This window comes from Pinus tabuliformis, chromosome X (genome assembly GCF_031772625.1).
Source record: "Pinus tabuliformis cultivar Carrire ecotype Pingquan chromosome X, CPIR1, whole genome shotgun sequence".
Classification (NCBI taxonomy): domain Eukaryota; kingdom Viridiplantae; phylum Streptophyta; class Pinopsida; order Pinales; family Pinaceae; genus Pinus; species Pinus tabuliformis.
In genome coordinates, this window is record NC_142308.1 from 953,838,165 (window position 1) to 953,853,974 (window position 15,810).

The window sequence follows — 15,810 nt, forward strand, 5'->3', positions numbered from 1 at the left end:
CATCATTTATTTTCTGTGTTTTAGAATTCGTATGCAGGTAATTTCTGTACAAAGTTAAAACCTACATTTGGTATCAGAGTTGTTTTGGCTTCAAGGGGATGTCTTTGTTGCTAAGTGGTTTCACTCAGGCCTGTGGTAGACCCTGTTTAATGGGAAATCTGTGAGATCAATTTTGGTGGTGAAAAAAGATGGCGAGCAGTAGAAAGATAGAGATCGAGAAATTTAATGGTCAGAGTTTTGAGTTGTGGAAACTCAAGATGGAAGATCTGTTGGTGGATAAATATCAGCAGATCGCGGTAAATCCGAGTACTAAACCAACGGGAATGTCCGATGAAGAATGGAAGAAATTAGATCGGAAGGCAAAGAGCACAATGCGATTGTGTGTCTCAAATTCAGTATTGCTGAATGTATCAGGGGAAGCTATGGCTAAGGCTTTGTGGGACAAGTTAGGGACTTTGTACCAATCTAAGTCTCTAGTGAATAAATTGTTCCTGTGGAAAAAGTTGTATAACCTGAGGATGAAAGATGGAGACTTGGTGACAGAGCATCTGAACGCATTTAATACTGTGGTAAGTTAGTTATTATCTGTTGATATTAAAATTTCAGATGAAGATAAGTGCATCAGTTTGTTGTGTTCTCTACCAAATTCGTGAGATAGTCTGGTTATTGCAATAGGTAGCAATGCAACTGCCTTGCAGTTTGATGAAATAGTATCATCCTTGCTGACAGAGGAGATGAGACGGAAAAATATGGAAAGCCAGAATGGTAATGCCTTGTCTGTACGAGGACGGTCCCAGAACAGAAACAAAAATAAGTCATCGAGTGGAAGATCTAAATCTCCAGGAAAACCTGTAAAAGTGGTGTGCTGGAAATGCGGAAAAGAAGGGCACTACAAAAGGGACTGTAAATCTAAAGCTCCTGATAAAGAAAAGGAATCTTCTAATGATGCTCCTTCTGCAGAGGCGAAAACCACCTCAGATGAAGGTGGGGATGTGTACTTGGCTTGTTCAAGTACACATGTAAATCATGAGGCATGGTTGATTGACTCAGGTGCATCCTTTCACTTCACTCCCCATAGAGAGTGGTTCTACGAGTATGAGAAATATGATGGTGGTGATGTCTTCTTGGAGGATGACAAGAAGGCTAGAATCATTGGTTGCGCAAAAATAAAGTTGAAGTTGCAAGGTGGAAGAGTTAAAACACTTCGGGTGTTCGGCATATTCCTGCATTAGCTAGAAATCTGATTTCTATAAGCAAACTGAATGATGCAGGTGTAAAAACAGTGTTCGAGAAGGATACCTGCAAGATGGTTTTGGGGGCACTAGTATTGGTGCAGGGATTTCGAATTGGAACTCTGTACAAGCTGCAAAGTAGCACTGTTGTTGATAGGTGCAACAATTCTGTGGTTCTTCAAAGTAGAACAGAAAATCTAGTGGTCCCTGGAGAGAAGACCATGCTATGGCATCAAAGGCTTGGACATATTGGAGAGAAGGGCCTTCGAATACTTCATGGTAAAGGTATGGTAGAAGGTATGAGTAATAGCTCTCTGGATTTTGATTTCTGTGAAAATTGTGTATATGGGAAGCAGAATCGGGTGAGTTTCCCCACTAGTGGTAAGAGGGCGAAACAGATATTAGAGTTTGTGCACAGTGATGTGTTTGGATCTGTGAAGGTTCCATCACTGAGTAAGTCTAAGTACTATGTATCATTTATAGATGACTTCTCAAGGAATACATGGATATGTTTCCTTAAAAAGAAATCTTAAGTCTTTAACAGATTTAAGCAATTTAAGGCTTTGGTGGAAAACCAGACAGAGAAAAAGATAAAGATGTTGAAGACATATAATGATGGAGAGTTTTGCAGTAAGGAATTTGAAGAATTCTGTAAGAAGTGTGGCATAGCACGGCAGAAGACTACTCCATATACACCTCAGCAAAATGGAGTTGTAGAAAGAATGAACAAGACGTTGATGGAAAGGGCAAGAAACATGCTCAGTGGTGTCAGGTTAGGACAGGAATTCTGGGCAGAGGCGGTGGAGACAGCATGTTACCTAGTCAACAAATCACCTTCATCGGCATTGGAGGATAAGACTCCACAAGAGGTACAGACTGGTAAGAAACCCTCTCTTTCACATCTGAGGGTATTTGGATGTGATGCATATGTACATGTTCCAAAGTAGAAAAGAACCAAGTTGGATAGTAAATCTGAAAAGTGCATCTTTATTGGGTATAAGGATGGTTTAAAGGGTTATAAGCTTTAGAACCCAATAACAAGGAAGGTTGTATACAGTCGAGGTGTGGTGTTCAAAGAGGTGAAATATGTTATTAAACATGAAGTCCAACCAAAAGAACCTGAGAAGATAGAGTTTGAGCTAAAGGAGAAAGAATCAGACTCTACAACAGAGGAGGAATCAGAAGATGAAGAGCCACAAACTCCGGGTGTGAGAAGATCAGTTCAAGAAAGAAAGCAGCCAAAAAAGTATAGTCCATCTGCTTTCTATTCAAATTTTGCTTTATCTATTACTAATGATGATCCCAAAACTGTGAAGGAAGTCGTAGATTCAGAGGATGGAAAACTCTGGAAAGAGGCCATGGTTGATGAAATGGCATCTTTGCACAAAAATGAAGCTTGGGATCTGGTGGAGTTGTCGGCTAGAAGGAAACCCATTGGCAGCAAATAAGTGTTCAAAAATAAGACAAATGCAAAAGGAAAGGTGGAGAAATACAAAGTTCGGTTGGTAGCAAAAGGTTATTCACAGGTGCTGGAAATTGATTTTGGTGATATTTTTTTTCTTGTTGCCAAAGTAATTTCTATTAGATTACTTTTATCTGTTGATGCTGCTTTTGATTTTAAGGTAGAACAGATGGATGTAAACACAACATTTCTTCACAGGGATCTAGAAGAGGAGATTTACATGAAGCAAAAAGAACTGGTAAGCAAGTTAAAGAAGTCTATGTATGGGTTAAAACAGTCACCAAGGATGTGGTATCATAAATTTAATACATTCATACGGAGACTTGGCTTCACCAGAAGCAAAGTAGATCACTGTGTGTATTTTAAATTAGTTGGGGACCGTGTTATTTATCTGGTCTTGTATTTGGATGATATGTTGTTGGTTGGAAATGACAAAGAAATTATCCAGGATTTGAAGACCCATTTGTCCTCCAAATTCGACATGAAATATCTTGGTGCTGCAAACTATATTTTGGACATGGAACTTAAAAGAGATCGGACAAAGAAGAAGCTCTATTTAAACCAGAGGAAGTATGTCGAAACAATATTGCAAAAGTTTAATATGCAGGATAGTAAACCGGTGAAGGTTCCTATTCCTATAGGTGTAAAGTTATCTCCTGAACAGTGTTCCAAGACACAAGAAGAGAAAGAGGACATGTCCCGTGTTCCATATGCAAGTGCAGTCGATAGCCTGATGTATGTGATGGTCTGTACTAGACCAGACATTGCACATGCAATGGGAGTATTGAGCAGGTTTCTGTCAAAACCAGGGAAGGAGCACTAGACAGCAGTGAAGTCGGTTTTCAGGTATTTGTGTGGCACTAGTGATTATGGTTTATGCTACCAAGAAAGACCAGGATTGGACAGAGTGTTGGATATTCGTGGAGTTGTTGATGCAGACTGGGCTGGAGATCTGGATCGAAGAAGATCTACAAGTGGGTATGTGTTTAACCTATTTGGAGATGCATTCAGTTGGATGAGTAAGAAACAATCCATAGTGGCACTATCAACTACAGAGGCAGAATACATGGCAGCCACTCATGCAAGCAAAGAAGCAGTTTGGTTGCAGAGATTGTGTTTAAGTATGGGGTTAGTACAGGGAGCTATAAGGATACACTGTGACAACCACAGTGCAATTTTCTTGGCAAAGAACCCTGCATATCATTCAAAGACAAAGCACATTGATGTTCAGTATCACTTTGTGAAAGATATGATAGAAGACAAAAAGGTATTGCTGGTAAAGGTGGACACTTTGAAGAATACTACAAATGCATTGACAAAATCTGTGAGCTTTGAGAAGTTCTCTTGGTGTATAGAAATAATGGGCATTGCAGGGCTGGATAAATGACTAAGCTCTCTTGTGGCCCCCTGTGGAAAGAAAACAAGAAGTGGGAGAATGTTGGGCTGTGTTATATTCTTTCCACGACTAGCCCACATAGTTAACCGAGGGGGTTAGAAGGGAGGAGGGGCCCCCCCTTTGTTGCGCCGATTGCGTAGTGGGGGGAGTCACAGAGGGTTTGAGTGGTGCAAATAACCAGCACTCTATGGGGTCCGGGGCAGCGCCCCGGAAAATTTTGTTTTTGGACCCTATATTAGATTGGGTGGACCTACCTATGGTTTTGTGCATGATTCTTCGCACATGGTTTTGGACGCGATGGTTTTCGATCCATGGTTTTGGACACGATGGTTTTCGGTCCATGGTTTTGGACGCTTCGGCATGTATAAATATGTATTGTAACATTGAAAGGAATATAATGAAAAATCAAGCTGGTAGTCCTGATTTTGGGATCCAAGGGAAAATCTTTGTGTATATGTGTTTTATGTGTTATGCTCTCGCATTATTTATTTTCTGTTTTTTAGAATTCGTATGCAATTAATTTCAGTATGGGGTTAAAACCTACAATCCCAAGCTGGTATATATAGTGGTTACCCCATGTGAATAGGCCGACATATGTTCATGAAAAATTGTGTCTTTGTTATAGGCCGACATGAGTTCTTTTAATGACAGTTTCTTTTAGGCCGACTTGAAGGAGTTGTTGAGGAGGTTGACTTGATGATGGAGGAGCCTTTAACCAATAAACACATTGACTTTGACAATACCCTAAGGCCTACAATGGAGGCTTGACCTATAATTGACCCAAACATGAAACCCATGCCTTAATAAGTCAATTCTTTTCACTTTCTTTTGACAAATAAATTACATTTTGACTTCAAGTACAATAGTGAAGACTGAACCTAGTTACATTTTCCAACACATTATTTCTATATCTTGGATTTCTTGTTTTCTTAGGATGCCCTTTACTTTGATTTTCATAAGAGTCTTTTCTATAATCATATTTGTTTTTTAATCTAGGTGCTCTCTTCTTTCTTTACAGTGACGAACAAAGTGACCATGATTTTGACAGTTAAAGCATTTAACTTTTGATATGTCTAGATTCTCTTTATTTGATTTGAAAGCAGATTTATTTTTATTACCTCTCTCTTGTCATAGGTTGTAAAAGCAGTAGGTTCTCCTTCTTCATGATGTGAAATTATCCCTCTGGAGATCATTCTAGCCTCCTCTTAGATACACTTTCCCAGGAGCTCATCAAATGTGAGAATAGTGTTGATGTTGTTGATGGTAGTGATAAAAGTCTCCCAAACAGGAGAAAGGCCTCCAAGCACAATCAACAACATTTCTTTGTCGGATACAACTTCACCAATTGTTGACAGTTGATTCCTGATTTTAGTCATTCTCAGGAAGTATGTTTGAACTGTCTCTCCTCTATTCATCTTGATGTCCTTCAGTTGATTCTTCAAGGCAATAATCTAGTTCAAGTTACTAATTGCAAACATATCAATTAGTTTTTCATACATTTCTTTATCTTTCTTTAAATCAGAAACATATGTAATGAAATGATCACTAAAAGAATCAAGGATAATTTTCCTAGCTTTGATTTCACCATTTTTATGTTTGGATTTGACAGCTACACTTGAATTCTCTAGTGGATCAACCACTGTGCCTTCAACATACTCCAAAACTTTGTTGTTCTTCAAGAGTGATATCTAGCATTGCTTTCCATGGACCAAAGTTTGAAACATCATTCAGCTTCTCCTCTACCTCGAAGTAAGACGAAGTCATCTTGATCACAAAAAAACTTTGGCAGCGAGTGGAGTCTTTTCGACTGATGGTCTCCTTGGACTTGTTTTCACCAAGGCTCTAATACCATGTTAAAATTTGAAAGTTCTACGCATAAATTTTAAAAATTCTTTGCAGAAACTTGAAAGTTATATGCAGAAAACTGAATGTACTTTGCAGAAAGTTGAATATACTTTGCAGAAAACTAAATGTACTTTCAGAAAATTGAATGTTCTATGTTGTTACAATTATTTAGAATGCAAATTTCTTATGCACAACTTTTCAAATCAACAATTGTAGATAGAACATAAACTTAAGGATCATATGAAGACAGTTAAGCACAAATATGAAACACTGAGAGTTAGGTCCAATGACCATGGCAAAACCCACAAAAGGAAAACCCAAATGATTCTTCTTCTATTAGATTTCTTCAATTGTTCAGCAAAATACAGAGAGAGAGAATGAGAATAAATAAAGTCACCAATGTTTGATCAACTTGCAGCTAAAGTGCTCTTGCTCTTTGCTTGAAGATCTTCTCCTTCTCTTGATCAGATCTTGTCCTTCACACTTGATCTAGCTCTTCCCTTGCTCTTACTCTTCGCTTGCTCTCACACTTCTCTTGTACACACTCAATACTAGCTCTCCTTCTTCACAATGAGCATGCTACATCAACTCTCACTTGCTCTTGCTTAAATAGATGAGAAAGGAGAGGAGTTATAAAATGAATTCATGCCTTGAACCAATAATAAGATAATCGAATTCCATGAGGAAGAAGTTATTTGAGAAGAAGTGTAACACATCCCAAGAATAAAGAAATAGGTACACATGTCTTGGGGAGTTACAATTCGAGTTAAGGAGAGAGAGAGTTACACTTAGACATGAGAGAATATTTGGTGAGAGTTACAAATCGTATTGAATGAGGGAGTTACAAGTGCATTTAATGAGGAGTTACACTTTTGCCATACATTGAATTAGTGAAGGAGAGTTACATTCTCTTAAGTGTGGAGTTACTATTTTGTTCCAAGAGAGAGGTTCAATTTGCCAAGTACGAGATTCTCAATTTAATTTACTTATCTCATGAGCATGCTACATCAACTCTCACTTGCTCTTGCTTAAATAGATGAGAAAGGAGAGGAGTTATAAAATGAATTCATGCCTTGAACCAATAATAAGATAATCGAATTCCATGAGGAAGAAGTTATTTGAGAAGAAGTGTAACACATCCCAAGAATAAAGAAATAGGTACACATGTCTTGGGGAGTTACAATTCGAGTTGAGAGAGAGTTACACTTAGACATGAGAGAATATTTGGTGAGAGTTACAAATCGTATTGAATGAGGGAGTTACAAGTGCATTTGAGGAGTTACACTTTTGCCATACATTGAATTAGTGAAGGAGAGTTACATTCTCTTAAGTGTGGAGTTACTATTTTGTTCCAAGAGAGAGGTTCAATTTGCCAAGTACGAGATTCTCAATTTAATTTACTTATCTCATGAGAGAATTCGTTTTTATTAATTCACTAGAAGTGCATGACTTTAGACTATTTTATAAATAATAGTATCATAATAATAATAATACTAATAAGGATAAAAATATTAATTCTTGACTTGTATAATCATGATTAATTTGATTTTAAAATGGATTCCATATGTCGAGATCATCATTGATCATTTAGATATGAATTTCTATTTTTGGAAAGTCACTTCTAAATTGAGATATGACTTACTATTTTTGGAAAGTCATAGTAGAATTGTTAGAAATGAAAATTTAATAAAAAGTGGTTCAAACAGAACTGAAAGATATGATTTCTTCTAGGAGAAATTCATCCCTGAGCTGTCAAATTTTAACAAAAGTTGAGGAAGATCAGTATAATATAGCCTTTACCATCCCTTGATGAACATTTTTCTACCTTATAATTCCTTTCGGTTTGTTGAATGCTGGATCAACATTTTAGAGGGCAATGGACTTTGAATTTAAGGATAATATGAGTAAAAATCATTGAAATTTCACAGGATGATTTGACAATTTTCTGAAAGGAAAGAAGTGAACGTGTCCACCACCTATCGCAAGTATTTGAAGGGTGCAAAAATTACAGGATATCCTTGAATCCAAGAAGTCAGTGTTTGGGGTAGATGAAGGAATGTTACTAGGTCGCCTAGTTTCTAAAAAGGCACCAAAGTTGACCCAAGAAAGATTTGTGGCATTCAATAGGTGCATTTGCCTGCACGTAGGCAAGCAGTACAATCATTCTTGGGTAGAATCAACTTTATCAAATGATTTATGCTGGATTTTGCAGAAATCACTTAGCCTATTTCAGAAATGTTCAAGGATAGTGTTTTCTGCCATAGTAACAAAAGGAAGTGGCCATTTCATCAGCAGATCAAAAAGGCAATTGCATCAGCCACTGCATTAGTAAATACAGATTATTCCAAGGAATTCCAGATTTTGTCTTTTGCTTTAGTGCAAAAGAATGAGCAAAATCTTGAGCAACCCATAGGATTTATGGGTAAGGGCCTGAGAGAATCAAAATTGAATTACACAGTAATGGAAAAACATGCATATGCTTTGGTTCAGCTCTTGAAGCATTGAGGAGGATACATTGGATATCAATGGTGATTGCTTTTGTTCTGCACACTGTAGTGAGGGGCACTGTGTCACAGCAGCACTGTGGAGATAAGACGAAAATAAATATCACGGATTCAAGAATATGATTTAGAGATCAAACCAACCAAGCTGGTAAGAGATCAGGGCCTAGTTAAGATGCTAACAGAACAAGAGAAGAAGGCCCCAGGCATGGAAAATGTGAAAGGTACAGAGATGCCTTTAGAAATTATTAATGATCTTCAAACGCGTGAGGGATACAAGAATATTGTATTCTACTTGAGAAACTTATACATCTTGATCATCTAGCAGATCACAGAAAGAGAGCTGTAAGACTGACTTTTGCTAAATATTGTTTGATTCAGAAAGGTTTAGGTTAGAGGAATCCAAAGGGATCAGTTCTCAAGTGTGTACACTGTAAATGAAGTTTAGGCAAAGAGATTCATGGAGGAGTTGCACAATGGATTTTTTTGTGGGCATGATGCAGCAAGACAACTGTTCACGAGATTCTGAAATAGCAGATTATTGACCCAGTGTTTTTGCTGATGTTCATCACTTCAGGACAGCATGTCAACCAAGTCAGCCTTTTGCAGGGAAGCAAAAACTAGCAAACATTGCCATTGAAGCCTGTCATAGTGGGGGCACCATTTCAACCATGGGGTCATGCTTTTATTGGAGAGTTCAAGGGAAATTCCAGCAATGATTTCAAATGGATAATCACTGCCATGGATTATTTCACAAGGTTTGTTGAAGCAATACCCACTTCTTAGAAGATAGGATATTAACAAGTTGGAATTCTAGCAAAAATAACACCAAATAATGCCAAGGCCCTCAGTTCTGAAGAACTGCAGACATTTTGTTTCAATCATGGCATTATCTTGACTCATTCATCAAATTATTTCCCATAAGGAATGAGCCAGCAATGTCCAATAACAAGAATTGGATGGCAATAATTAAGAAAATTGCAGGTGATAATAAAAAGAGCTGAGATAGCAAAAAGCTGAAATATGCTTTTGGGGTTGACCAAATCACAAAGTAGGAAAAAAGTAAAATCCTCTCTGAACTAGTATCCACTAGACATGCCAAAAATAGAATCCCCCTAAAAAGTAGGAAAAAATGGAAAATGCCTAGAACATCTAGGGACCCTGCCAAATATAGCATGCCTGAAAAATGCACTGCTAAAAAGAGAAAATTGTCCACGTGTACATAATATCATACTCATTGGACTTAGAATTCCATGGGAAATCCAAATATATTGTCAAAACCTCCATGCAAAGACTGCTAAAAATATAAATATCACGCATGTCAATGAAAACATCCTTATTGGACTCAGTTTTCAGTGGAGAGCTCAAATACATAGCCAGATCTGACATGTGACTGCTTCTTAAAAATAGTAATGTCTCACATGTCCATGAAACCATACTCTCATTAGATTCATCTTCTAGCAATGAGTCCAAATCCACGATCAAAATTGACATGCAAGCACTGCTAAAAATAGAAGCTGCTTGCGTGTCACTCAAAAGTATCTCACCGAATTCAAAATCTTGCAAGGATCCCAAAAACACCATTATCTCCAACATGCAAGTCTCGTGACCAAATTTGCTAAGAATAGAAAGTGATATACATATCACCCAGAGAAGTCTCCTTGGAATCCTGAGTTCATAAGGACTGAATATGTAAACAATACTACCATGCAAGCCTCGGAATATTGTCTCCTAAAAAGTAGGAAGACTGCTAAAAATAGCAACTCTCTTCAATCTGTGCAACTGTGTTTGAACTTTGAATAGCCATAACATCATTGAATCCATACTGCAACCAAACTCCCTGAAGCCAACCCCCAAACCAAGCAACGTTGTATCTGAACATGTCTCTGAACCTCCAACATGCTGAAATCTGCCGGTCATTAACCCTCCAGATTTGCAAGAGAGTAAATCTAGGGGTTAACAAGGTCATAGAAGGCTTCCGTATTATGTGGCATGATATCATTTTGGATCCCACACTATACCTATTTTGGACAGCTAGTGTACTGATTATACGAGGCTTCCAGATCTATTTTTATTTTTTCTTTAAAAGAAAGTCTCTTAATCGGAGAAGGCACACTTATAGGAGAGGTTTCATGCAGTAACTTGGGACCCACTTATCCATTCACATATAGAGGAAAGCTGGGCCCTAGTGCAAGGATCTAAGGTTACTTTGGAAGGCAAGGATCTAAGGTTACCTAGGTTCAATTCTTGACTCAGGAATTGTGCACCTTGGCTTCCTTGCTTTAATTTACAGTCTGTATCCCCTCTACATGGTATTTTGGGCAGTTGGGATATGTTTTCCTTTGATCTATGAAAAGAAAGTAGCTATGCTCTGTACTTGGATCCAATGGAGTTTTGTTTGAGGTTAGGTGGTATGCAGAGATTTTGGAGATGGGTGCACTGTTTGAGAATGGTTTTAACTTTTCACTGTTCAGTGGCATACCTAGTTGGAGGAAATCTCCTGTGCTATTTTCAGTTTCTCTCTCTCCCATTCCTCTAGTGGAATATTCTATACTGTAGATTCCGAGGCTCATTCTATAAGAGCTGGAGAATTCCTTTGAATATTTCTTCTGGATGGTGATTTTACTCGAGTCTTTCCATTGCGATTATTCTTTCAGCTAGAGACTGACTAGGTGCATGTTTGGTGAGAGGTTGGTGGTCACTTCCATGGACAACCCTTCGCTGTATCAGTGTATCATGATTCTAGGCAGTGCAGAAGGACCCATCCCCTCTACTTCTTTGCATATATAGCATGAATCTCTGGAAATTATGTGTACATCCTAGAATAAAAGTGAAGTAAATTGGCAGTCAATTTATCATCGTGCATGTACTTGTTTGCTGGTTTTAATCTTTTCCAAGTCGCACAACTCAGATCTAACATCTGCTTGTACAATTTTCTTCTTTCTCGACTCCATAGCTCTTTGGGATTTGAGCACTGATATTTACAATATAATAAACAAGATGTATTTCATGTTTTACAGAAACAATACTTGCAGATATGTAGGTTTATCTTGCAGATTTGAAGGTACAAACAGTGGATTTGCACAGAAAATGAGTTTTAGAGCACAAGTTACGTGTAAATCTGCACCTTTTAGGTTGCTGTTTGCTCATTTTATTAAGCAGAAATCTAATTTACAACAAGCTAGTTTTGCGGATCTGAATTTGTTTTGGAAAGTTAGCATTCATAATCTGACTCAGATTACCCAGGAAGCCCCCCCATGGCTAGCAAGCACTAGCCCAAAGCATGGAGGAACTGGACTATTGTGACAGTGGGACCGATTCCTAGATACCTTGTTACCAGAGTGTCAAGTGCTAACACCCAGTATGAGGCGTTACATCAAATATTTACACCATTTACTATTGCATTATGTTGCATCAAAGTTGTTTGCAGTGATATCAACTGTCTGATATAGTAATATCCTTGAAACAATATCATAAGATCTAAGAATGACCTGAAAATTAAGGATTTTAGCAAAATGGAAAATATGAGAATGCGAATAAATAGTAAATACCTTAATGCATATAAATAGGAGGGCTGTTCCCAACATTACCTCAGCGAGCTTACAAAGAGAAAAATAGAGAAAATACCTGTTGCTTAGGGATGCCTTTGTAATCTCCATATACAGTGGCATACTCTAACAATTCATTCTTCTCTATGAGAGAGAGAAAATCCTCTTTGCTAACAAAGAAGTAATCCCTCCCATCAACTTCACCCAGCCGTTTTGCACGGGTTGTAGCTGTAACTACAAAGTGAATTCCCTTTCGCACTTCTTGCAATCTCTGTTCAACAGAAACTGTCATCACAACCTAGTGCAAATTAAGCAGAAACAATCTTGATACTATAGAGATATTATTTAACAATATTTGAGTACAATCTTTAATATATTTACCATGTATCTGTCGATTTTCTTGCAAATTGTAAAACCAGTTCAATGAATTCAGAAAACAATCCAAAGATAGGACATTGATAAATAAAATAAGAAGTTGTCAGAACTATTAATAGACAAACTCTCAGTAATGGAAAGGGATTGCTGTTAACATGCCACGGAACATTCAACATGTATCCAACTTTCAGAGTGCCCTGAGAAAGTGCTCCGGAAGAAAATTTGTCTGGATATCAACAGGGAAAGGGAGGTATAAACCCCGAGAGTCTTATGCTACAGCAATGGAAAAAGTGCTCAAAAGTCACTAAAAAGTACTCCAAGAGAGAATCCAAGGACGTTCTTGAAGGTATAGAGTAGGAAATTTCCACCTAGGATTTATCAGATTTTCTGGAGGGGACCATAGAGTGCCAAATTTTATTCAAATTGAAAACAGATCCTGTAAGTCAACTAGTCTTTTTGTTGAACAACCATAATCCTAGCCATAATCCACACATCCATAGGATGTTAATTTTTTTTTTTACTGGGGCAATGCTTAGAATAATTTCCTTAGATCATTTTCGCAGCTTCAAATCATCATTAGCATTGTCTAACATATATTCCATTAAACAGTAAGGAAATCATTCATAAGCATAAAAGAGCAGTAGTAAATCACAGTAGAAACCATGAGACAATGAGACAAGAGATATAGAAAATTTAGGCCTGGGGCCAGGGCAAAACCCACAAGGGGAAAACCCATAAATCTTTCCTTATGTGAGAGAAAGAGAAAGTTCCAGATTCATTAATACATCAGAAATAGTCATAGCAAAATTAATAACCAAACTAGTAACCAGGATCATGCTCAAGTGCCATGTCAAAAACCAAGTTCATGAAATTTCGGCCCTCCTGGAATTTCAGCCCTCCCTGCAATTTCGCTGGATCAGAGATGCTCAAGACAAAATTGATGTGTCCAAATGAGGGGAAATTATCTCCTTTATATAGCCTTAAGTGGGAATCGAATGGGTGCCTCTTAGGGACCCAGTCGACCTAACATTTAGTCAAGCCGACTTGTCATCTTTAAGGGGGCATAAATATATTTTAAATTTCCAATTCCATCATAATGAAAATACCAACCACAGCTACCATATTTTTCAACACTCCCTCTTAGCCAGAGAGGTATTTTTCATTCTCTCTCTCAAGATCAATCTTCCCAACCAACCCATAGGTCTCTCAGCCCACAGCCTAGGGGAGAGATCATCAGTTTCAACATAAGGAAAGTTGATAGCATCAAACCAAACAACATTGTTCATGAGGCCATAACACAGTCCAATATCGCACAGCGATTACTCATCCTTCCCAACCAAATCATAGGTCTCACAAAACATCCAAGGGATCACACCATCAATCTCCCTGGCCATACCACAGGTCTCACAACGAGAGAGATGAAAATACCATCAATCTCCTCTTAGGAGAGATGAAAACAATACACCATCAATCTCCTCTCAGGAGAGATGAAAACAATATACCATTAATCTTTTCTCAGGGAGAAATGAAAATAGTACACCATCAATCTCCTCTTAGAGAGAGATGAAAATTTCTACACCATCAATCTCCTCTCAGAGAGATGAAAATTTCTACACCATCAATCTCCTCTTAGGGAGAGTTGAAATTTGTACCTCATGACTGCAAGCCCTAGAACCAGTGTTGCGAACATCGCAATTAAATTGTGATTTTTTCGCGGAGCCGATATACTCCCCGATTTTTTTGACGATTATTTTATTTTCAAAAAATCGTGAAAAAAATAGCGATTTTTTCGAAATAATCGTGATCCAATCGGTAATAATCGTGGCAGCGGAAAACAGCGAGTTCTTAAGTTCATTTTTGGGTTTTTTTTGTCATTTTTTCAGGCAGAGGGCAAGATTGAGAGTTGAGGAGAAAAAAGTCATCTACAAGGGCAAGAGAGGAGAAAAGTGAAGAAATTTAGCATCCCAAGCAAGAAAAATTCGAGTTTGGACCAAGTTTCTTTAGCAAAGCGTGGTTTCCAGGTATGGGCATCAAATTTGACCCTTTTTTTTTTTTTTTTTCTTGCTTTTGCTTGGGTTTCTATAACCCATTGATTTTCAATGATTTTTGAGTGGATTTGATCATGTGTGTGTGTGTGTGTGTGTGTTTTGTTGCATATAGTGGAGATGATTCATTTTGGTCAAAAATGCAAAAACTTGATTGTTAGATTTATAAGTTTAATTTATTCTTGTGCCTTAGTTTTTTTCCATCATTTTTGCTTGGGTTTGAATGTGTATTTTTTCCATTATTGTTGCATTGAGTTGAGGTTTTTTTGTCAAAAATTCAATGCGTTGTATGTAAATTTTTTTTTTATTTTTTTAACTTGCAATTCTTTTTGTGCCCTAGATTCAACTTCGAACTTCATCTTACATTAAAACTTAAGAGTTCAACAAAGTTACAAACATGCCAAGGAAATTGGACCCTCTGTGGGAATTTGGTGAACCTGATGGAGGGTTTGACAGATCAAACTTGACTTGCAAGTTATGTGAGCATAGTATGACAGGGTGGGTATTGTCATGTCTTTTCTCAAACACATTAGTAATAGGGTGCTGCAACACACTTTTGCACATTTTTTACTAAGGAAGAGGGCCCCACACTTTCGAGTCTCGACTTAGGGACTTAGGGGCCAAATCAACTTCATTTAGCTACTAGTGGAATGTGGGGGCCACCCACATAGGAGTTCGAATTAGCCATTCGATATGCTTGGAAGGAAAATCGAATAGGTGGATGGAGGGGCCCACATAAGGCTAAGGGGGCCCAAAGAGATATAAAGAGAGATCAGCTCTCATTTTGTTTTCATTCTGAATATTTGACAAACAAACTCACTCTTGTACGCTCTACTACTTAGCGAGTCTATCCGCTATTTAGCCACGAGTCTTCCGCAGGGAAGATTCAACCTCTACTTCGGGGGACCATCCGTGCCCGCCCTAGGAAGGTTGTTCCACAGAGATTGCAAGAGTTTCCGGCACCGATTCACAGCTCGGCCAGCCACGTGGAGGAAGGGACTGCATGTTTTCTAGGCAGCCAGAAATACGCACAGGTTGATTTAGCCGGAGAGCAACTCCCAAGACGCCGAAAATCAATGTTGCAGTAATCTTTATCGATATATTATCGGCGAGAGGGGAAAATTGGAAAAAAATCATAAAAATCGGGAAAAAATCGGAGAAAAAAAACAAACAAACAAACAAAAAACAAAAAAAACAAAAACAAAAACTAAACAAAAAAATCGTAACATACAAAAATATTCTTTTTTTTTCAATTTTTTAATATCTAAAGCATCTACAACATAAAATAAATACATTGACACATAAATATGATAAAAGAACTAATATATAAGATTTGTAATATCATTTCTAGTGCTACATCACACATAACAATGAATCATGTCCTGAATATTAAGTCCTGACTCCTG

General features: G+C 37.8%; 1 protein-coding gene across 1 annotated transcript in view; it reads right to left on the reverse strand.

Annotated features, from left to right (window-relative positions):
- Positions 1-15,810, reverse strand: part of LOC149142853 (P-loop containing nucleoside triphosphate hydrolases superfamily protein) — a 168,188-nt gene that overhangs the window by 13,767 nt on the left and 138,611 nt on the right. Inside the window, exon 6 of the mRNA XM_089451606.1 lies at positions 12,064-12,255. Within this exon, the coding sequence (XP_089307732.1) occupies positions 12,064-12,255 (192 nt within the window). The remainder of the gene's footprint in view (positions 1-12,063; positions 12,256-15,810) is intronic.